At 42.1% G+C, this 23,603-nt stretch overlaps 4 protein-coding genes across 4 annotated transcripts; 2 read left to right on the forward strand and 2 right to left on the reverse strand.

Annotated features, from left to right (window-relative positions):
- Positions 1-4,559: 4,559 nt before the first annotated feature.
- BDB00DRAFT_793444 (uncharacterized protein) lies at positions 4,560-6,067 on the forward strand (the record flags this gene model as incomplete). The annotated part of the gene is made up of 4 exons (XM_053121206.1): positions 4,560-4,797; positions 4,886-5,692; positions 5,780-5,879; positions 6,031-6,067. The coding sequence occupies 4 exons, from the start codon at positions 4,560-4,562 to the stop codon at positions 6,065-6,067; spliced, it is 1,182 nt and encodes a 393-aa protein (XP_052972715.1).
- A 1,168-nt stretch (positions 6,068-7,235) lies between these two features.
- On the reverse strand, positions 7,236-7,792 carry BDB00DRAFT_879687 (uncharacterized protein; the record flags this gene model as incomplete). Its single annotated transcript, XM_053127900.1, has 2 exons — positions 7,236-7,593; positions 7,725-7,792. The coding sequence occupies 2 exons, from the start codon at positions 7,790-7,792 to the stop codon at positions 7,236-7,238; spliced, it is 426 nt and encodes a 141-aa protein (XP_052972716.1).
- A 635-nt stretch (positions 7,793-8,427) lies between these two features.
- BDB00DRAFT_934240 (uncharacterized protein) lies at positions 8,428-8,808 on the forward strand (the record flags this gene model as incomplete). Its single annotated transcript, XM_053129146.1, has 2 exons — positions 8,428-8,706; positions 8,793-8,808. Exons 1-2 carry the CDS (start codon positions 8,453-8,455, stop codon positions 8,806-8,808), a joined length of 270 nt encoding a protein of 89 aa, XP_052972717.1. The 5' UTR covers positions 8,428-8,452.
- A 6,173-nt stretch (positions 8,809-14,981) lies between these two features.
- Positions 14,982-20,027, reverse strand: BDB00DRAFT_860364 (component of IIS longevity pathway SMK-1-domain-containing protein; the record flags this gene model as incomplete). The annotated part of the gene is made up of 15 exons (XM_053125992.1): positions 14,982-15,177; positions 16,224-16,767; positions 16,868-17,022; positions 17,134-17,300; positions 17,391-17,570; positions 17,655-17,772; positions 17,867-18,152; positions 18,210-18,529; positions 18,623-18,693; positions 18,792-18,869; positions 18,968-19,064; positions 19,151-19,326; positions 19,449-19,504; positions 19,560-19,707; positions 19,796-20,027. The coding sequence occupies 15 exons, from the start codon at positions 20,025-20,027 to the stop codon at positions 15,076-15,078; spliced, it is 2,730 nt and encodes a 909-aa protein (XP_052972718.1). The 3' UTR covers positions 14,982-15,075.
- Positions 20,028-23,603: the final 3,576 nt, after the last annotated feature.

The raw sequence follows: 23,603 nt of genomic DNA on the forward strand, positions 1-23,603 counted from the left end.
TATTCTTTTTTTCTCCCCAGGCTGGAGTACAGGCATAGACAGTGTGAGAGAGAGAGAGAGAGAAAGAGGATACAGAAACATAAAAAGTTATGTAAACACACACAACATTTTGAAACATTTGACGACAAGAGCATACTGTATAGCGATACCAACGTCGTATGTTGCGTGCCATGTCATTGTCATATACACAGAGCAGGTGGTCAAGCCTCCTATGTATCAGACTGTCGCAGACATTACTAGCCGTACTTAATAATAGCTGATCAGCGGATTTGTCGCATTTATATTCATGCTGTGGACTACTGCTACTATTACCTCTTTTAATGAGAGAAGATAGGTGTGTATGCATAACCTATAAAGTGTGTCACCAGCTTAAGCGGGGCTAACGAGAGCTATACAGTAGGCAACGATAATAGATGAAAGGGATATTGCAATTGACACCAACATTGTGTATAGTACACACAATCCCTTTTGTCTATCTACAACTTGGCCTTGCACATCATCAACACCACCAAAATCAACGGCTCCTTATTTTTCTTCTTCCCATAAAAACCACACACATTCAAAAAATAAACAGGTAGTGCGGAAGAACCGGCAACAAGTATTATTAAAAAGTATATATATATACTTGTTGTGTTGCTGAAGAAGATACCTTTACTGAAGGAGAAACAGCATGTCTTACTTTGCTTGAACGAGTGCCCAGCAGTGTCCCCCTCAAGTCCCACGCACAGAAAACTTTGTATAGAGTAGAGCAGAACGTGTTTTATGCTGCAGAAAACCAAACGTTTGGAACTCTGATACCTAGTATGGGATATGTGTGTGTCTAGAATGTAAGCAGTCCAGCATTCATATGAGAGCTCCATTATTCCGATATTCTTAGATAAACTTGTTCGTACTTTAGGCGGTCTTACCGCTTGTTGATTGTTAACCTTTGTCCCTTGAGCAGAGCCGTACCGCTCACATAATATTACCTTTACATCTCTCTGTCAAGAGCAAAAAAGTGTTTCGTTTACTAATCTGAAGCAATATGTAGTAGACCAATCTAGTATCACTGTTTCGTCTCAATCCTGACTTGTTTTTACGGGTGTTTCTCAGTTACAGTATCATTCGCTTCCTCCTAATTGTACCGTAAGGATGAAGCGACCACTTCCGCAAGGCCACTAAGTCTTGGATGAAAAAAAAATTTACTAATAAAAATACAGTACACGTTGATCAAAGCTTTTTACTTTCCGACGCCACGTATAACTCTTCTTTTTATGTCAAGCATTTCCTTTTTGCCTCTCATAACAACGAATTAGGAGCTTATTTACCTTGGTCCTACACAACAGCAAATAAGCACGAGGATGAGCACAATGAGGATGCCACGTGCTAAAGTAGCAACAATAGAGAGTGGGTAAATGCAAACCACAATCTACTTGCATAAAATGCTCGCCGATCGCATTATGCTAAAAGATATTCATACGATGGATCTGATAATTTATTTTAATAATCAAACAGCGATAAGCAGTTTATTATTCAAAAGTATTAAAAGATAGGTATAGATAGTGGGCTATATAATGAAACTCTAGGAGTGGTGTTTAAAAAGGACGTGAGTAACACGACAACAAAGCAAAAGACGATCGTAGAGATTCGCCAAGTATGGCAAGTCACGATCCCTGCAATGATTTAGCTGAAAATAAGCTGTTGTTGTGTGCAAGGCTGATCCGTCATGATGATTTTTGGTACGCACAACTAGAGACAAACACACATGTTCTTTATGATTTTTGAAACATGTGTAAATACTTGTTGCATACACGAATTACATGAAAGAACTGCGATGATATACTGCTACTACGGCTCCATACTACAGTAGCCAACACTATGGATGGGGATGGATGATGACGCCGGATTTGTACCTTTAGCTTGAGCAATATACGTCTGTGTCTGCGCCAATCATTCTAACCATCAACGTCGATCTGTGCAGTCGCATCAATCCACCAAGCACCATGTGGTACTCTGTTACCATGTGCAGTTGTCTTTGAAACGAGCAGCGACACGTTTCCAAAATTACATTGTTGCCAGGAGAGTGTATTTCTGTCTATTATTTGCACTACTTATTTGATGACGATGAGCCAGAAATTAGAGAAAGCAAGTCGGTAGATAACGCTATGATACATTATTGTTCAAACTTATGCAGGACGTTGCATCACAGGAGAAGAGTTCTAGTGGTAGCTGTTGTTAGTTTGTCGTTGGACCTGCAGTCAGTCCCCTTTTCCTTTGGACCCTACATGATCATTCTAAGCTGCTGTGCAATAAGAGACGGCCCATCACATTATAGAATATGTATGGGTTTTCTATTTTTGAGTTTTGGTGCTTACAACTACCGATGATCCCACCACTCAAAGTCTTGAAAAGATTTGAAAAAACCAAAAGTAGCGATGGTGACAAAAATAGCAAGTGAATACAGGAAAGGAAAGTGCGTATTCGTCTCTCTTAATTATTCTTTTGCTGCACGTTTTCGTAAATTCATGCAGGACATTTGTGCATATGACTCGTTGAGAATGGATCCCGTGCTTGTTGTTATTGTTATCTCAAATCAAGGCAACTTTTTTAAAACTTTTAAAGAGAGAGAGAGCCAATAATTTAACAATCTAAGGAGTAAATTCTACCTTTGGAATGACATTGTTGGCACATGGCATGCTGAAGCATTCATCACTGAACGATACGCATTGACGTTCCTTGAGCATATAAACAGGAGGAGTAGGTTTTGTTTGTAACCGTGTTTGGCTTCCCACGTCAATGTTATATACTACGACGGCCGTATCATAGTTGAGCATATGGTTGTTCGAATATTAACTTTACATATCAAGTTGTGTTGTTCAGCTGCACACTACACGATACCAGATATATAAGAGAAATAATTAACAACAGCTCTCAACTGTTAGTAAACGCAACGTTTTTAAGAGATGGTTGTCAGTAAATCCAGGCACACAACAGACAATACAACAGGCGCGGCCTTAAACAAAGCGGTGGAATATGTCCGCGTGCTCAAGGAGTAAGAGCAGTCGAATAAAGAATGGGTGGATGGGTAGATGATGAAGAATGCAATAGGATGCAGAGGAGACCAAGTGTATGAAGAAGAAGAAGAAGACGAAAGAAAGAAAAAGGGGAAATATAGGATGGAAGGGGTCTGTTATTAGCATGAGCGTATGGAATCCATGGTGGAAGGCTGTGAGTTTCTGCACCGTGATTACTATGGAAATAGGACACAGACCTATGTGATAACATGCAATAACAATAATGATAACAGACAGTACTACTTGGTAATAGCAATAGCAGTAGCAGAAGCCATTTTGCATGAATGGGAACCTCGTGCATTTTGCTTTATGAGCAGGGAGAGTATTTCCTCGGGGGGGGGGGAGGTCCAGTATGTGGTTTGTGTGTGTGAATGAGTGAGTGAGTGAGTGAGTGAGTAACTGAAGCGTGAGGGGAAAGCACAGAGGTACGATTCCCACATCTCAGCATGGAAAAAGAAAGCTTTTGTAGCTGTTTCGCCCCCTTAAATTGCGACCCACCCAATATTTTTTTTTGCTGTCCCTGTTCGGAAAACTCGGTGACCCAAAACTTCGTCGTCGTCTTTCCTCTCTCTCTCTCTCTTCTCTCCTTCTTTTTCCTGAACCAAATACATCCTCTTACTGCTATTGTTCGCTTATCATAATCGTCTCATCTTATGGACACTGCGCATCCTGAAGATTCACGCCGCATGCTGCCGTCTGCTCGAGAGCTGCTGCTGCATGTCGACGATCACCCGACCTCCAAGTCCTCCTCCTCCTCCTCCGCCCCGTCTACTGCTGTTGGGGACGAACCCAGTTCAGTAGACAAGATGCAAATTGACGAACCATACGAATCCTCGAATTCAAGAGAACCTTTGCACCATAATGATCAAGGTGCTTAAAAAATAGACTTTTTGCTCTGTTTAATTGTCATGGAAACCTTTTCTCTTTTAAGAATTCTTCCATGGAGGCTGATTAATATTGTTTCTAGACTCTATAACAAAGCCGCTTTTGCCGTCTATTACCAATGCGCAGCCATGTTCACCCATCCCTCGTGCTTCCTCACCCTCTTCGCAACAGCAACAACAGTATAACAATAACCACATGTCGGATGAGTACCTTCGACATAGAATGTCGGATATGAGCGTTTCGTCGGTGCCTTCGCCACCTCAACACCACCACCACCACAACCAACGAGGCCCGACGACGACGGCAAGTCCTAGGGCCATGTCACCTGCGCATGATATGCCTGGACGAGGATTTTTGCCGTTGGAACCTGGCTCGCAGCAACAACAACATCAACAATCTACTCAGCAATCCTACTACGAATCATATCCACGGAGAGGATCGGTCACTGACCCCATGCTCCATAACAGCAACAACAACAACAACAACAACAACAACAACAACAACGGAAGTAGCAGCAGCAGTAATACAGCACCACCGTTGGATTTTCGTCGCCCGTCAATCACAGATCTAAACAACCTGCCGTTGCCCACGTCTTCAGCCAGTGCGAGTCGACGAGGCTCGATGGCCACGGTCGTCACCGACTACGACTACTCATCGCGTTCCCCTTCTCCATCCCCATTTGCAAAGAGGGGGCTCGCCCACGAGTCAGATTATCTGTCTGCTCGACGAGACTCGCTGCCCCATCCTGGAGTAGCACAGACATCACAACAAGCCTACGATCCATTCCAAAGGCGCCATTCCATAGCCACAGCTGAGGTCCCACCCAACAATCGTCTTGGGTCAAGCTCAAAATATCGAGGTACATTTGCATGATTACAAAAGAAAGAGGGCACAGTATGGAGATAAGGAAAACATTTACTGATGGGTTCTTTTGTTACGTTGAAAAGCATTCCGATTTCCTGCTACGATTCCAGAAACACCAAACCATGGCCCGTACTCAGCACCTTCAAGTCCACCCAATTCTGGCAATATCCCTTCGTCATTTGATCATTCACAGTCGTCTTCATCGACAGCAGCAACAGCTTCTTCTTTGAGTGACGCTCAACAACAACAAAGATACCCTCGCCACGGCAGCCGATATGCTTCGTCGTCAGGCAACGATCACCATTATCAATATCTTCAGCGGTCTTCTGCTGGGCATCCTTATGCAACAACCACAACAACAAATGGTAGCAGTAGTAACAGCAATAGTAACAGTACCACTGGCGGAGGAGGAGGCGGGCCCTTGCTTCATCACCGACGCCGGTCAATTCTTATGGATGAAGGAGCCGAATCAGGGCCAGTACTAGCCAGACGTGCTTCTATGCCTGTGGTGGGGATGCAGGGCAGCCATCACCATCACGTTCAACATAACCACCCGGGCAGCAGTATGCATCGACATCATGACGCGATGCAACACGAAGGAGGATATCACAACAGCTATGCAAGCAGCGGGGCAGCAGCACCAGCAGCAGGACAGCACCACCACGCTCATCCTCCCCATCACCATCATCATGGCGCCATTGAAGATGACAAGTCAGCCATGGCTCATAAAGGCGAGACACCTTACTCGCGCAGTCCTGAGCTCCGTGTAAGCCATAAATTGGCAGAACGTAAACGGCGAAAGGAAATGAAGGAGTTATTCGATGAGTTGCGTGACTCACTCCCGGTGGAGAAGAATCTCAAGACAAGTAAATGGGAGATATTGAGCAAGGGTAAAGTCAAGTTTTGAAATTGTGTCTGTTATATAACAAGGATATAGGCTAATGATGGTATTCTTGTGTGTGTGTTTGTGTGTATAGCTGTTGAATATATCTCTTTGCTCAAACGTCGCGACTATGAGATGGAAAATGAAGTTAATGCATTACGGCGGGAAGTTGGCATGTTGAAGCGAGATCGAGAGTACGTTTTAATTATTATCTTATGGATTATAGTATGGGATGCGGGGCGGGGGGTTGTAATTTTGTGGAGAGGGAGGGGGGCCAATTGTCGAGGACGAGGAGTATAGCATTTGGCTAATAGCTTATTCTAATTTGTGTGTTTACTTTATTAGAGGAAATGCCGGCTACGGTCCACCACCACCTTACTAAATGTTATTATTAATAATCGTTAATCGTAATTACTTGCTGGTGTGTGTGTGTGTGCGTGACAGAGTGAGCGTATTGAGGGAGAGAGAGTGAAGTCTTTACTCCCTTCCTCTCTCTTAACCTGAGATACCCTTAACGAATAAGTGGGGAACGAAAAAGAGTCACTTATCCACATGCGCATCTACTTCTTCTCCAAACACACACACGCACACTCCACATTATTTTGATAACCCCTTCTCTAATATCATCCATCATACTTTCTGTCTATTTGTCTCCCCTTATCTTCTTACTCACAACACGTACACTCACACGTACACACACACGCACACAACCATTCTCACTTATTTCTTTTAAAAAAACTTCATCATCATTCGAACTATTCTTCTTATACTTGTATGCGTGTTTTCCTATCTTCTTTGTTTACTTTTTTGTGCATCCAGCTCATCATTTGAAAAGGGCAACAACAACACCAACACCAGCATAATAATAACTTTTCTTACCATCATCATTTGCATTCAACTTTACCCTTTCCAATTATTTTAAGTTTTTCTGCTGAATCATGCATTGTAGCTGGTAATATCCCTTTTGATGTGCAGATCCCACGTTTTTTCCTCTCTTTTGCTAACATGGGTGATCGGCATAAAATAAGGGGGTACCTCGGTGCTAAAGTTAAGAGAAAACTTAATTGTGCTACTGCTACTACTATAAACACGATGACACACACCATGCTGGCTTTGTCTTGGGCATGTATTAATGTGCTTAGGAGGGCAGAAGGTAGCAGTAGAATTAAGGGAGTGAAAATGTGATAGGAGGTTGCTATGATCATCACACGCATAATAACCTTCAATTTTCTCTACAAAAATAAAGAGTTTGTAGTAGAATCGCCTATAAGTCGAGCGCATCTTGGCTAAGCATAATACTACATCACGCGTTAATTTTATAAATGGTGCTAAATCTTCACGATACATTACAGTACTCCTTCTTTCCTGTCTCCTATTGATGATGTTGCAAGCACTTTTCTACATATCATATGTACCACCAGTATGAACAGCCATGGTAGATAATAGTGGTACCCCTTTCTAATATTGAAGGATTATGTACTATTCATGATATTCAGGACAACATAGTAACAGCAACAATAACAAATGACACATGTCTTGTGAAGAGGGGGTCAGTATGAACAACGCGGACGCGAAAAGGCATTCGAAGACGCTTTCGATGATGATGGCAGCGGTGACGGTGTGCGTTTCCTCCTCTTCTCAACTCTCCCAGCGCGTGCTGCTAATTCATCGTTTTCATCATTCTCGTCCGCATTGCGTCGTTTGAGCAAAGGTGGCGGTGACAATGCTTGCTGTTCTTCTTCTTCTTCTGCTGTTGTTGTGCCAAGTGTTGTTGTGGGCACTGGTGCCAATGATGATTTCAATGTTGATGCTGGCGAAGATCGTGATACTGCTGCTTCTTCGGTATTAGTGCCTGTAGTTGTATTCTCATTAGCAGTAGTATCAAAATTGCTGTTGTCGTTGCTGTTTCTGTTATGATCAGGTGAGGATTAATGGCGGTGCTCGTCACCGGATAGCAGTGATGCTGATGTTGTTGTTGTTATCTGTTCTCCATTATTATGCGTCTCTTCGTCTGACGAATCTGAGCCATTATTGTTGACAAATGGTCCTGCTCTTGGATGCTCAACTGACGGCGTTGTACTCGATGTTTGCTTTCAGTCAATGTCATATTTGGCTGATCATCTTCTTCAGTCGATATTTGATTGCTAGGATTGATTATGGTCTTTTCTGGAGATGCTTTCGATGATGGCAACGGTGACGGCGTGCGTTTTCTCCTCTTCTCAGCTCTCCCAGCACTTGCTGTTAATACATCGTCTTCGTCACCCTTGTCCGCATTGCGTCGTTTGGGAAAACGTAGTAGTGACAGTGCGTATTCTGCTTACTGTTGTAGTTCTTCTTCTGCTGTTAGGGAGTTATCCTAAGATCGTTTACAGATTTTAAAAATACATAAAAACATAGAAAATATCTTAAAATTGAAATAATAAAAAAGGTGAAATGTATATTATTTATCATCATATAATGGTTAAATGTTTTTTGATTGAAAATATAAATTATATAACAAATAATAAAAGCTGAAGAAGTGTATTAAATTATTATACTTTTGGTAATTATAAAGTTAAAATATTTCATCTTAAAATAAAAATATAAATATCAAAAATATCAAGATCTAATAACAATTTAGTAGAAAGGAAAAAATATGAGTAATTTACATCAGTAATAATTTTAAAATTGTATTAGATAAGGGAAAAGTTAAAGTTAATATAAAAATTATTAATATGTATAACAGTAATTGATACATGCTTTAAACTTCTGTGAACTGTTTTCTGAAATGGCTGAGCAGCGCCGATCATCGTCACCTGATCTTAATAAAAACAGTAACAGCAACAGCAATTTCGATACTACTGCTAATGAGAATACAACAACAACCACTGATACCGAAGAACGAAGCAGCAGTATCATGACCATCACAGACATCTACATTGAACTCACCATAGCCACCAGTACCTACAACAGCACAACAACAACAGGAGGCACCACAACAACAATAACAGCAGGATTAATTCAGAAGAAGATAGTGTTACGGTGAATTTGGGGTATTCCAGGTAGTTGCGTAACGGTTTATGTGTATGTTTTGTAGTGAGCACCAGTAATAATATCGTTTATTACAGACGGGTTGTGAAGTGATATGAGTGTAAAGTAAGGTAAAAATGTGTATCGGTTATGTCCAAGGTTGTAAATAGTAGGGAGCTGTTGTCTTGATTAAGCTCAGTGAGTAGAAATGAGGATCAGGGATGTTACGTCTGTCCAAAATGAATGAGGAATAAGGATCAGGAATGTTACGTCTGTCCAAGTAAATGAGAAATAAGAGCAGGAATGTTACGTCTGGTCTTAATAGAAGAGTTTATTTAGCTTCAGTTATGAGCAATAAACAATATGTAAGATAAAACAAGCCGTGTTTAGGTCTTGAGTGATTGAAAACAACACTTGAAAAGTTAAGTCAAAAGTGGGAGGTAGAAATTCAATGTCTTTATTCAAATAAAAATGATGGGGTATTTATATCTTTCTGGCTATTTAATAATGTCTAAGATAATTCATGCTGCAGTTGCTGCGGTTGCTGCGCAACGCCAATGCTGCGGTAACTTGCTGTTACTGCGGATGCTGCGGTAGTTGTTGTTACTGCGGATGCTGCAGTAATGCTCTTATTCAACAAGCTGTTCATCGAATCTTTACAAAGTAAAGGGTTCGTTCTATTTATAGTTGTTCCTTTTGATAATTTGGGGGTGCAAGAGAGTTGTAGAGTTGCTGCGGTTGCTGCGGTAGTTACGTATTGTATTCTGATTGCCGCTTGGTGTGTGGTTCTTTTGTATGTTTGGTTTATTTGTTATGGGTGGTTCCCGGGGTAACACTATCATGGTAATATTTCTAGGGAACAATTACTATTTTTTTAGGTCAAGGCATTGCGCTTTTATAAAGCCGCGCTCTTGTGATGATCAAGGTAGCAAAGGTTAACTGTGAGAAAAAATAATTGAAGTTACAATGCTTTCTGTAGTATTATTTAAGTAGAGTCACGGTAATAGTTGCTGTTTATGTAGCTAGGGATGTACACAGTATTGTGGAGTTTCCCTTGTAATGGTTTTTCGTCGTGCTCTTTTTTTTGGGGATATTAACATTAACACGGGACAAGGGTTCTTATATATACTTGACGATGCTAGTGCAGGCGCTATTCTTCTTGCTGCATAGGGTAAATAGATTTGTATAGTCGTTGCAGATATTGATACTGTTGCTGTTGTCTGAGCAGTTGCCGCTGCTGGGATGACGGCTGGTATAGCTGTGCTGTTAAGGAAGGTGTAATCGCAAATGGTGAACGTGACGGGGTATTAGCAGGTAGCATAGATTTTTTGCCCTCTACTCGGTAATTGAAGATCTTCTCTCATTGTATCGCAAACACCATTACTGATTGCAGCACTTGCACTTGTCATTTTCCTTTCGTCTTCAGCGCTCAAAATGTAACTCTAGATGGTCTGGTGTCTTATAATAATATCGTTGATCCATCAGCTTCCCTCAAGATGCATGTATTCCACTTTTTAGCCAGGTCTACCCATTGTGATGCATTATTACTTTCTTTCGGTATGATGTTGTTGAACTTGATGAATTCTTCTTGGGTATGGATCGGCGTTACAGCGTATTTAACACCTTGCTTGTCAGCGAGAAACACATATCGTTTGTTTTTTGGATTTGCTGTCGAGCCGGATGGTAGCATTATGTTGATGCTTATGTCAAGAGCCTGTGGACGTACCATAGGTAAATGTTGGTCGTGTCGCTGCTGCGTTACCGCCGTCGCTAAGTGTATACTAAGCTCCTCTGCAACGTCAGCTGCCATTCTCGATATACCAAAAGTTCCATCAGATGCCTTCAAATGTAAGCCTGGCGTGAGGATGCCTGCGCCGTGTTCCACAATAGTACCACTTGTTGTAACAATGCCAAGTTTCACTCCAAGATACGATAGTGCCTCGGCGAGCCTGGGGTCCAAGACTTTTTTGCAGACGCTGATAGCGATTCATGGTGCCAACCTTTTTTTAAATTAAAAACTCTTTACAAGTGAGTAAGTAATACAATATAATAAAACGACTTTCTCCATATGCTTCTTACTCTGATATTATATCGAAGACGATATTCAGCCAAAAAAAATGGGCCATGGGGGGTCCAGCTCCACTATAACCAATAGCGCGCATAATGTTTTCATGAACCCCTCCCTCGAGAGAGTTGGTATCGCGGCAACAGCGATATAGTGGTAAGCCTGCTTTCTTGGCGTATCCAATTCTGAAATACATCGGCACATCAGGATGGTCTGAAATTTGGCCTTCATAAATCGCCTTGAGCATATTTTGAGCTTGATGGCGAGCATCGCTGTCAAATAATCTTCGTCCTGTCCTTGTGCAGATGAGGTTGCCATACTCTGTGAAAAGGTTCTAAACAAACGGCCCGAGTTCGTTTGGTGGTGGCACAAAACGTTTTACCCTTCGCAAAATCCAAGAAGGATTGCTGTTGAGCATGTATGTCCAAGTAAGTCCTTGTTTTGCTAGGTATTCCTCCACTTTTCGTCTGTCGAGGATCCACAACGAAGATTGCATCCCGTAGTCGGCGGCTGAACTCCTTTGCTAGCATGTGGCGCTTGGGCACTTTAATCAATGCCATGAAATGATATATATCTTTTAAGACTCTTGATGGATTTTGGTTGCTTTGGTGCGAGCTATATTGCTGTGCTTCAAAGCTGGCTATGTCGGTCTGTGGAGAGTCAGCAATCAGTGGAGTTGTCGATGTAATTTGATTGTTGCAAACGTCGTCCGCTTCTTCATCAGATGATGACAGCTCTTCCGAGTTTCCGTCGTCTTCGTCCAAAGCATCATTAGGCGAGTTCGAATTCATGGTGATACATGGCGTTTCTGCATCTGTTGAGCTACATGTATTATAGTGCTGTTGCTGGCACAGCGATTTCTTTTCGAATCGTAGCATGGACGTAGGTAATGTGATTGCAAACGGTGGTTGACCGAAATCGGCTAAAGTCTTCTCATATATACTGATTATTGCACCGGGGATGGCGACATTATTTATTTGTACTATCGTGCTATCCGCATATGCTAGTAACAAATAAATAGTTGTATATTTGCGAGCTTTTCTCATAAAAAGCTTACATATTAAACTAACTCCCCATAAGCAATCGGACGTGACCATAGGCTAGCCGAGGATATTGCAACAAAAGCTCCTTGTGGTACGGGCCACGGTATGGCTTTACCAACGGTAAGAAACGGGGCAAGTTTTGTGTATATAGCAAGTGATGCCCAAGTATCCAGCGCTGCATAATATATTTGAGTTGGCGAAAGATCTCGTGCCTCCCAATCGCTCTTCCTAATATTCTTCTCCAATGGGGCGCCTAGCACTGCTTCTGCTAACACAGATAACGACACTCCTCCATTGTCGACAAAGCCACGCCTACGAAAAAATTTGCCAAGCTCCAGTGCCGTATTTTCGTTACATGATAAAAAGTAATCACGATGGAGCTTTTTCATGTCATCACCTACGTGACGGCCAGCTTTCAGTACTTTGGGAGACCGGAGAAGAGCACAGAGTGATGCTGGTACACTGTCAAACTGGTGTATTGGTAGTATAAAAACATCGTTCTAAAGCAGAGTTAATCAGATTACCGAGTGAGCATACGGTTATACAGATGCTGCTATGATAATAACTTGTTATACCTTGTATGCTACCTGCACCGTTGCCACTTTTCCCGGAGGAGGGTAATTCCATTCACAATCCATGCCGATGACAATAGTATTCGTTTTAGAGTCTTCCATAATGTTTCGGTTTATCACGTCGTTTGCTTCTATAGCGTCTCGAACATAGTGGGTTTTGATGTTGTTTGGTAGTCGTAGGAAAGGTGCTTGATTTTTAACAGGTTGACTTGCAGATTGTTGTGTTTGCTTTGGTCCGTCGTTTATTAATTTGATCGTTTTCAACAAAAGCGTCTTATCCCCTCGCACATTGCCAGTGAAGAACAAACGAGGCGGTTAAAAAGCCATATTGGGTGTATGTCTTCCTCATTTCTTCAAGGGGAGTCTTCATGTGCGATAGAGATTTTGTCGGGACTAGCAGCTTCTTCATATTCGTTACATACTGTGTATAAGGCCACAAAGGTCGGTGCGTCGCCCATTTTAGCAATTTTTTTGATGAACTTGAAGGTATGATTACCCTTGAATATCTCGCCATCGACTGCTGCCATTTGCTTATCCAGAAACGGGCGTAGTACATCCAGAACAGCGTTGTAAATTAAGCGGAAATACGGAATGGATGGGATATAGCCGGCGTAGCCTTGAGGATTGTTAAATGTCGAAAATTCTGCATATGTTTTGGTCGCATTCCATGTCTCGACCAAAGTACGCTGATTTTGCTGATGATCCAGTTGATTTAGAGTATATAAGATATGAAGTCGGATATGTTGTTTGGTATGAAGCTCTTGTAACATGTCATGAAAATTTTCGATTTTCATAGCATGTTGCATGCAAGGTCGCAGTATGTCGAATAATTCTTTTGATACAGCGCATCGGTAAGTCAGAACGGCCGGAAACTCTGCTGTTAGCTGCTCCAGAAGTTGCGGCAGGATATTTTCATTATGGGCGCCTAATGACTTTTTGCACACGAAGCACTCGTATCGTCGTGATATTATATAAAAGGACCTTGTATATCAATCGTATATATTAGCTTAATTATTCCATTACTTAATCACTTATTGTTGCTTTGAAAGTTTATGTCCCTGTGCATGTCCACAACTCTACGCGAACAAGGATCTTTGTAGAAAGCCTTTATCAGTAAGTAGCGACACTTTGTTTATGCAGCATTCCTCGCGGCCAATACAGTTTGTTCACCAAGACATGTGGCAGCCACAGAAGCTACTTCGCTGACTGTAGCAGAGGGATCATCATCAAAGCCTAAATCGGTTTACGGCCTTGCTTATCTCCATTCTCAAAAATACTATCGGGCCGCTCATTATATTGCTTAACCATCTCTGTGCAGTACGAAAATTGATCTCCACTGCTTTGCTGTAGGATATGCACTCAAACACTTGTCAATTTTCAGCTTAAAAAACGAGCCTTATCTTAGCAGTGTACCCAACATATTGGCGCTTTTCAGCCACTTTTCTCACACGCGTGTCCTCATCACCTAGCTTATATAACTCCATTGGCTTGCTTTGGGAAGATTCCGAGAATGCTGCCTTTTACATATACTCCGATTGCAAGGCGATTGATTATCATACACAATAAATTGTTGCTGTTGAACACGATCACAGCAAAAGAATTCAGGCAAGCCATCATTGACAAGTCTGGTCTACGTCAAAGCCCGAGAACACACGCTCTTATCGCCTAGACAATTAAATACCTTCTGGCGTTTGAAGATATCGCCAACGGCAAGAAATGTCTGGTATCGAGCGCTTCACAACAAGATCTCAAGCCGAAAAAGTCTACATTCGATTATGCCTTCGAAATTCACCACCGCTACTTGTCCAATTCGAAGATGATTTGTCTCATTTCCTGTACCAATGCCCTCGGAAATGGTCGATTTGGTGCTCCGTGTGGCCCGACCTCTTATTACAACCTGTTACAGAGTCTGCTGTACACAACGTTATCTTTCATTTTCAGTTGTATATTAAGTTGTCTTTGGAACGCCCACTGGCGCTTTGTTCTAAACAACTCTCCCTTCGTTCCCGATAACATTATCGCGCAAATCCATTCTCTTTTGTTAACCCGCACCCAAGAAAAACCTCCCTTCTATCGCAAACTAGTCCAACGCTACCTAGTTCCTTCTCCTCACCTCTCGTATCTTATATGCACGTGACTTTGCGTTGTTGCACGTCTAGAAAAAGAAACATATTGTTGCTGGTCTGGTTCAGGATTGCCATGCTCATCAACGACATTTCCTTGGCCATCATACAAAAAGTGTACACTCATGTTGGACTGCAAAGTGAATAAAATTGTTGTCCAGTCGTGCGACATGATTTCTAAGCAAGCCAGACGACATTAGTTTTCACTCGCTATTGACATTACTTGCTGGAAACACAGTACAGTAAATGAAAGTGTCGTTCTACCACGTGCCTCATGTAGGACGTTCCTCATTTCTGCTATTACAGCGTTTCGAGATGAGCAAATATTAGAAAATGCATAATGCCTGAGTAAGATTCTCTGCTAATGATAACATAGAATTTTGGGATGTCTGTGGGTTAGGACATATTGTCCTATCGCACACGCATGTGGCCTCTCTTCCCACAGCACCCGCTCGAGAAAGATTGTGCAACGTCAATACACGATCCTTCAACATCATCTTACACGTTATTGTCGCAACGTGGATATTCTCTTTTTTATTGTTATATGTACAAAGTTCTTTTTTCAACAAGGAGTCTTTTCATTTACTGTTTGACCGCAGTTTTCGGATTTGAGGTTTGATGATGATCTTTTTTGGAGACGCTTTTGATGATGCCAATGGTGACGGTGTGCGTTTCCTTCTCTTGTTTCTCCCCCCGCACGTGCTACTAAGACGTCGTCCTCGTCATCCTCATCATCCATGCGTCGTTTGGGTAAAGGTGGTGGTGACAATGCACGTTCTGCTTGCTGTTCTTTTGTTGTTGCTGTTGTGCCAAGTGCTGTAGGTGGCGAAGGAGACGGCGATTTTGATTTCGATACCGCCGATTCATCGATTTCGGCTGTAGTAAGTGTGCTCTCATTATTATTAGTGTCAATATTGTTGCTGTTGCTGTCTTTATTGTGATCGGGTGAGAATGACCGGCGGTGCTTATCACCAGATGGCGGTGATGCCAACGGTGACGGTGTGCGTTTCCTTCTCTTGTTTTCTCCCCCCGCACGTGCTGCTAAGACGTCGTCCTCGTCATCCTCATCATCCATGCGTCGTTTGGGTAAAGGTGGTGGTGACAATGCACGTTCTGCTTGCTGTTCTTCTGTTGTTGTTGTAGCTGTTGTGCCAAGTGCTGTAGGTGGCGAAGGAGACGGCGATTTTGATTTCGATACCGCCGATTCATCGATTTCGGCTGTAGTAAGTGTGCTCTCATTATTATTAGTGTCAATATTGTTGCTGTTGCTGTCTTTATTGTGATCGGGTGAGAATGACCGGCGGTGCTTATCACCAGATGGCGGTGATGCCAACGGTGACGGTGTGCGTTTCCTTCTCTTGTTTTCTCCCCCCGCACGTGCTGCTAAGACGTCGTCCTCGTCATCCTCATCATCCATGCGTCGTTTGGGTAAAGGTGGTGGTGACAATGCACGTTCTGCTTGCTGTTCTTCTGTTGTTGCTGTTGTGCTAAGTGCTGTAGGTGGCGAAGGAGACGGCGATTTTGATTTCGATACCACCGATTCTTCGATTTCAGCTGTAGTAAGTGTGCTCTCATTATTATTAGTGTCAATATTGTTGCTGTTGCTGTCTTTATTGTGATCGGGTGAGAATGACCGGCGGTGCTTATCACCAGATGGCGGTGATGCCAATGGTGACGGTGTGCGTTTCCTTCTCTTGTTTTCTCCCCCCGCACGTGCTGCTAAGACGTCGTCCTCGTCATCCTCATCATCCATGCGTCGTTTGGGTAAAGGTGGTGGTGACAATGCACGTTCTGCTTGCTGTTCTTCTGTTGTTGCTGTTGTGCCAAGTGCTGTAGGTGGCGAAGGAGACGGCGATTTTGATTTCGATACCACCGATTCTTCGATTTCAGCTGTAGTAAGTGTGCTCTCATTGTTATTAGTGTCAATGTTGTTGCTGTTGCTGTCTTTATTGTGATCGGGTGAGAATGACCGGCGGCGCTTATCACCAGATGACGGTGATGATGATGATGACGATACCGCTATTGTTTGTTGTTCTTCTTCATTATTATCCATCTCCTCGTCTGATGAATCTGAATCATTATAATTGACAAGCGGTCCTCCTCTTGATGGTTCAATTGAAGACGTTGCATTCGGCGATGCGCTTTCTGCTAATGCTTTGTTTGGCTGATCCTCTTCTTCGTCCGACGATTGGTTATTAAAATACTCTTCTTCGGCCGCTGCATCATCTATTGCACTAGCGTCTTGACCATTGCCACGTAACAAGTTATCTCTGTTTATGTTGCCATAGTAAAGTTTCATTGCCTTCGTTAGCAACCAACAATGCATCACGCTTCAGTACTATGTTAATGTTGAACACAGAGTCGACTCACCTTGCTGCCTCATCTCCAGCTTCATTTGAGTCATTTGGCTCGATATTTTGCTCGTGTCGTAACCGTAACATTTCGCAGGTCGTTACATAGCTGATGGTGTCCAGCACCGAACCGTAGTTTGTTATTAAGTGTTCGACCAATAATTTGATGTTTTCCTGTGTTACCAAAAAATAAGACATGATTCGATTTGTGTCATTTGCAAGAGCGTGGTATGAGAGGATATACACACTGAAAAGCTAAATTTGCTGCCCCACTACTGGACTTACTCTTCTTATATACTCCAACATCTCAAGACACGCAGAGTTGAGCGCATTGTAGCGGCCATCAGTATCCAAAAGCACTCGTATTGTCGGTTCGAATACATTGAATTTTATAAGAAGTCGGGTAAACTTGTCGCTTAGGCCGATACAAGTGCGGAATACGCGCAACGCCGCTATTTAATCAAATAAACGTGTGAGTCGTTGGATTTCACATTGACAACGTTTTTTTTTTTGCCGCTGTATCCTCTTCCTCTTTTCCTTACCAAGCTTCAGGTGAGATTGTTTGCATCGATACAGTTGTGCAATTTTGACAAAACAGTCGGTGGAACGTATTAAAATTCTGCTAAGGAAGCTGTGTTGTCGTATAGCCAAGCAAATGAGGTCGCATAGGTATAAGCATATATCTGACTGATCTGGAGTGAGTTTGAGTTCTTCTATTGGACCTAGTAACCATTCCGTCACGATAAGTTTTTGATAACTATCCTGCTTCTCTACTGATAATTGACAAGTAGTAGATAAGAACTTACCATCTAGCTTGATCGGTTTGACATCTACTTGTTCAAACGGACGCAGTAGTAGGTTACAATAACTTTCGTAGAATACAGTGAGATACATTTGAGTATCAAAATCTTGTTTACGTAGCATCTAAGCATTTAAGATAGATTTAGTAGCATTGTAGATGAGTTTACAAAGCTCCTGAAACGTTCTTTTCGGGTCAAGTAGGCCACTATCTTGTTACCACCAATTTGCCATTGCCCAAGTTCATCGACGCCTTGATAATTTCTGCGTATTGTATCTTTAGACCGGGATCCGTGTTATCGAGTGCAAATCGCTTAAGGACCGTGCCCAAGGTAGTATCTTCAGCGTTTTTTGTTCTCGTTTGTTCAATGGTGTATTTACGTAAAAGGCATACGTCAAGCTTTACAATGGAATCAAGGACGTTTGCAGCATGGGTACGCAAAAGCTCATCATCTGCACACAGGGCAAACGGAAACATATCGAAAATGCCATGTTTGGCCAGCGTTCTAAGAAGTAAAGGTAAGATAAAATCAATCGTTTGAACGCACAAACAAAAAACGAACCTGGCTAGAGCTGCACGCGCAGCGGTCTGATCCTCCTTTGCCATAATCCAGAGCTGTATTACGAACTTGGAAGCTTCCTTCTTCATTTCATCGCTCGACTTCTCGTCTCTAAAAATATAAAACAGCTCGTGCAAATACTCCTGGTTCTCTTCGTCTTTAAAATAATTGACAAGAGCAAGGTTGTTGAAATTTATCAGCGAGCGCAGGGTTGATTTTTCTGAGTCGTCGGTAGTGTTGCACAAAATGACATCGTTGAGATATTGTAGCCGCAAAGTTTGCTGTATCTTGGAATTGACCCATTCATCATGAATTGGGACGATCTAAAAAGTGATTGAGAAGTATAGAAAGGGTTTATGCTGTGTTTCTCTTCTCTTGTTGGGAACTATTTGACTGCTTGGATATACAACACGTACTGGTTTCATTTGGGAGAGTTTTGCTAGATTTCTTCGATGTGTTGCCTTCTTATCTGGTATCTGCGGATCATCTAATAACGTATGCACATGACAAGACAGGTTAAGCTCAGCCACACGTCTATACATACAGAGCACAACAATGAAAGACCAGGGGACTGTCAAAGCTTACATTCAAGTATGCCCAAAACCTCCATTATATACTCATCACGAACTACGAGCTCAATAATGACTTCGTCATTCAACAAAACTACATCATAAAAAGTACATAAGGTCAGCATGTATTAAACTAATGATGTTGTTGTTGCCGCCACGAACGATACAAGGCTTAGAACAAAGGAAACTTACTGATAGATCTCATGATAGTGTACAGCTTATGCAGATCTTCTTTGCTTTCCAGATCTTCGCATGATTCAAATACGGATAACAGCTTATCAATGTAATTCTTCCGATATAACAAGTCAATTAAAAGGTTACATACATTGCACCCAGCAGCACCCTGCAACCAATCCACAAAATAAAAGTACTTACTTCTAGTACAATAAACGATGCTAGCCGATCCTTATCTTGTATTGTTCTTGCACTGCTAAGAATACTTGTGATCTCGTCCAAGTTGGATAGTTCAGGCATGGGAAGCGTAGCTACGTCTTGGGAATCGTTCTTCATCGGTGGTGTTCGATTGCCAGTTTCCGTCATCTCACCAACAGCTTTTTTTGTTTGATTGACCATTGTACAAGAGACAGATAGAACGACATGTTTAGACACACGAGATTTCACTTTCTTCACGACTTTTGCTGCCGTTGCTGTTGTTGTTGCAATTGTTCCGTACCTGTTCTGGGGCGATTATCGGTGGCAGTGTCACATCGTTCTCTTATTAACATGTTCCTGTAATCATTTGGGCGATAAAAATAAGCTTCTTGTACATCACTGACCCACATACGCTCGCACACTCTTTTTACATTCTTCCTTTCCCTCTTTCCCTCTCTCTATCCCGATAACGTGCCATATATAGTCACAATCCTCGCGCGATAAAAAACTCAGTGCTAGTATATTTGCTCCTGTATCCTCAGTCCAAAGAATCTTAGTTTCTAAATGCACCATTTTTTACAAATCAAGATCAAATTCAGTCATGGTGGTTCCAGTCATCAAATCGCCCCGTACTTTGTATATCTATACCTTCAAGTTGCTCATAATCTTTGTGTTCAGAAACCTGCGATATCAAAAGGCGGGACTGATCTATCAAATCTTCGACAAGTATTTCGTCGTGTTCGTCGCCATTGTCTTCGTGTACCGTTTTGTAGACACAAAAACCAGTTCCTTGATCGTACCAAAGATCTTCACCGATGTATTTATATACATTGCAGAGGACCGACCGAGATGTTGTAGTAGTGGGGGTGCTAGTTGACATGTTGAGTTCGTAATTTGTTCTTGTTTTTGACAAAGATTGTAGAATGCACACCGGATCGAGGGCAAGGAAAAGAAATATGTTGTGAGAGTAAGAGAAAAACTCAAAATTGTGTTCAGCTCGCGCAAACCGTTTTTATCTGCGAAAGGAAAAATACTCCCCCCATTTACAGGTCCGTTCTAACAATGCACAGATCTTTTGTATCGTAGCGATAGTAACACGATCACAACGAAAGGGAAAAAAATTGCTCGGAGGCTACGAGCCAACATCCTGTTTTTTTTTCACATGAATAATACATCACCCACACATACGCCGAGGAAGTAACACAACGTCAGATTGACTTTGTGTCGCTGCTGCGGATGGAGGTGGCAACAATATCAACCTGAAAAAGCAGTTTGTATAGATTTATAGTAGTTCCAGGAGGACGCGCATACTATGTTGAAACAGCCATGCTGCTCTTGACAATCTACTTTAAGCTAGCCACATCCATCAATGCGGGATTGAGGGATAGGCAATCGATAATTGCCGTGGGTATAGCTTCTATAAGAGAGCGTTTTTTATTTTTGTTACACCACATCACAACGGCCGAGACTACCTACAATGTCTCACTGATTTTAGTGAAGACGTTAACTACGACATTTAGCACATATTTACTCCAAATCAAAAACTGATGTGTATCCTATCAACGCCTTGCGCGAATATACCATTATTTCCAAAAATATCGTTCAACGGTCAATATCGACGCGGTACAAACCCAAAACAAACATCTTTTTCAATATAAACAAGATTGACCCGAGCCCTGTACAAAGACCCTTTGATCCCTGACTGGAACTTTGCGCTAACCATATCAAATACTGTACATATACACGCCCAGTCATCCTGCTGATAAGATATCCGCGGCAAGACATCCATTCTTTACCAAGAAAATACAAACGACATACGCCTATACCTCATATCGCGTCAGTCCATATCGGGTTATAGCCGTACACTGTAAAATCTTTCACATCCATGATTTACTGACAATCGTACTGCTACTGCTCGCATAAGTGGATCATCCAAGTATAATGTTTCCTTGCTTTACACAATTCGGATGGGTTGTTTATATGCTACAGTGCTTAGCTGCGTGTCGCGGTAATTGCTGTGTACGCTTTGAAGTTTAACCGCTTATCTTAGTCTGATGATGTCTTTATAGGCAGTGTAATCAGGTGTTTACCACAGGCACACGTTCAGATTCCGCCCTTTGTTTTTCTTTAATGGATTATAAAGACGGAGTCCAAAATTGGACTTTGAGTCCAATTTTGGACTTTTTTCGAAACTGTTGGGCAATCTCACGCGTGTAGTTTTTGTTCATGCATTGTTTTTGGCGTCGAGAAGTAAGGTTGGCATGCATATACCGGTTTAAACTATTGGGTTCTTTCCAACTCATGTATTTATTTTACTTAGCGTTATTCCTGAAACACCGCAATATGCTGCCTCTTACTGCAATCCAATGGTTTAAAATGCCAAGAGCTTCACTATATCTTAAAGACAACGCACCTATATCTATAGCACCGCGCTTTTTACAGAAAACAACAGTGTACCAGCGGATTGGAAGGATAGCACCAGTCGACTCTCCCGGTTATCGCTCTAAGGGGAAAATTGTAAGGTCGGCGTCAGATATCGAAGGAAAACCAGCATGGGCCGTTGTACTGGATATACTGCCAGATGAACCATGCGTCATCGCGGCAACAAGCATACGTTACGAAGGTGTGAAACCTAGGACTGCAACAAGACAGCCAGCAACAAACACAAGACCTCCAGGGAGCAGTAATAGCCATCAGCAAGAAGATGATGTCTCACACGATTTTTTGGATGACGCGGTCGACGACGATTCAGAGAATGAGGCGCCTGAAAATGCAGAAGCAGATCTTTGCTGGCAAATTAAAGAGGTGGATATCGATACCCGTGTCGTCAACCCTGTATCTTCATATAGAGAAAAAAAAAGATGTTAAATTTGCACGAAAAAGAAACAGCATCACCTGCACGATACTTTCTACGGTTTCTTCCTGAATCATACATCAAAAATGTTGTGATAGCTGCCATTAATGAAAACGCGCGTTCCAACTTGACTCGTTTCCATGACATCACCTATTCTGAATATCTCATCTGGATTGCACTTTTTATAATTATGACGACCGTACGCATCGACGATCATGACGCCTATTGGCACCAAGGAAGTTTTCCGTTCCAACTAACAATGAGCTTCTCTGATTACATGGCCAAAGACCGGTTCAAGGAAATAACACGAATGCATATCTTCACTAAACCGGATGTTGCAAGGTACATTCACTATAGATGATGCTCCAACTTTATTTGGCTAACTAATATATTTGTGCTTGTCATGTTCAAGGAGAAATGATGATCCATTGTATCAAATACGAGGGTTTCTGCAAGCTTACAACGATAACTTAGCAGAAGCGCTGATACCAGGCCAGTATCTCTGTGTGGATGAATCAATGAACCAATGGCTAGGCGCTGGAATGCCGAACTTGATCAAAATACCTCGAAAGCCACATCCTATCGGCCAGGAGTACAAGACTACGGCAGACACGAATACTTGCTGTATTATACGTCTTGACATGACTGGCGACAAATGGGTTCAAAGGCAATTTGAAAATAAATACGAGAAGAAGTTGGTGGCTACAGTATCACGATTAACGCAACCTTGGTTTCATTCTGGGCGAACGATAATTGCCGATTCGCTTTTTGGCTCTCCAAATATGGTCCGTACGATGAAAAGTGATAATGGGTTATATTCAATAATGCAAGTGAAGAAGCGGCGCTATTATCCAGTGGGCATGCCACAGCAAGATCCGATCCAAGCGATGGGAGAAGAATTTGGCGATAGCATCTGCATGCAATCAACTAGTGACGAAGTCTATGTAGCAGCTTTACGTGATATCAAACCGAAAATGGTTATCGCGAACTGCAGCACTACAACTAAAAGCGACAAAGAAATTAAGCGATACTTAAAGGACACTGGTACCGTTGAAACGATGCGTCGTCCTAAAGTATCTGATGAATATGAAGCACACAAGGGTGCGTATGAATATATAGAGTAGAGAAATTCGTAAAGAATGACGAGTCTACTTATTTAAAGCCCTTGTATTAGGTGCAGTCGATATTGCTAATTACCGGAGGAATTATTTAGTCTCGTTCCATGATGTAATGAAGACGTACCGTTGGGAGATGCGATGCTTAGCTTTTTTTCTGGCTATAGCCGAGGCTAACGCGTATTCAGCATTCAAATATTTCGCAAATGACACAAAAAATACACTACATACCAGTTTTCGGACTTGTCTTGCACAGACACTATTGCAACATGCACAATCTTTCGGAATGAAAACTGACGACGATGTAGTTCGGAGCCTTCAAGACATAACAAACGTTGTACGGCAAACAGGACTTAAGCATAAAGCAAAACAATTGGTTTAACCAAAGAAGGTGCTGGAACCGATCGCTTAAAAAGGCTTTGTACCTATAATGGCTGCTCAATACGATCTTCTTTGAGATGTATTTGTGGAACTGACAGCGTATATA

The sequence above is a fragment of the Zychaea mexicana genome, assembly GCF_025766255.1.
Source record: "Zychaea mexicana strain RSA 1403 chromosome Unknown BDB00scaffold_186, whole genome shotgun sequence".
Classification (NCBI taxonomy): Eukaryota; Fungi; Mucoromycota; class Mucoromycetes; order Mucorales; family Lichtheimiaceae; genus Zychaea; species Zychaea mexicana.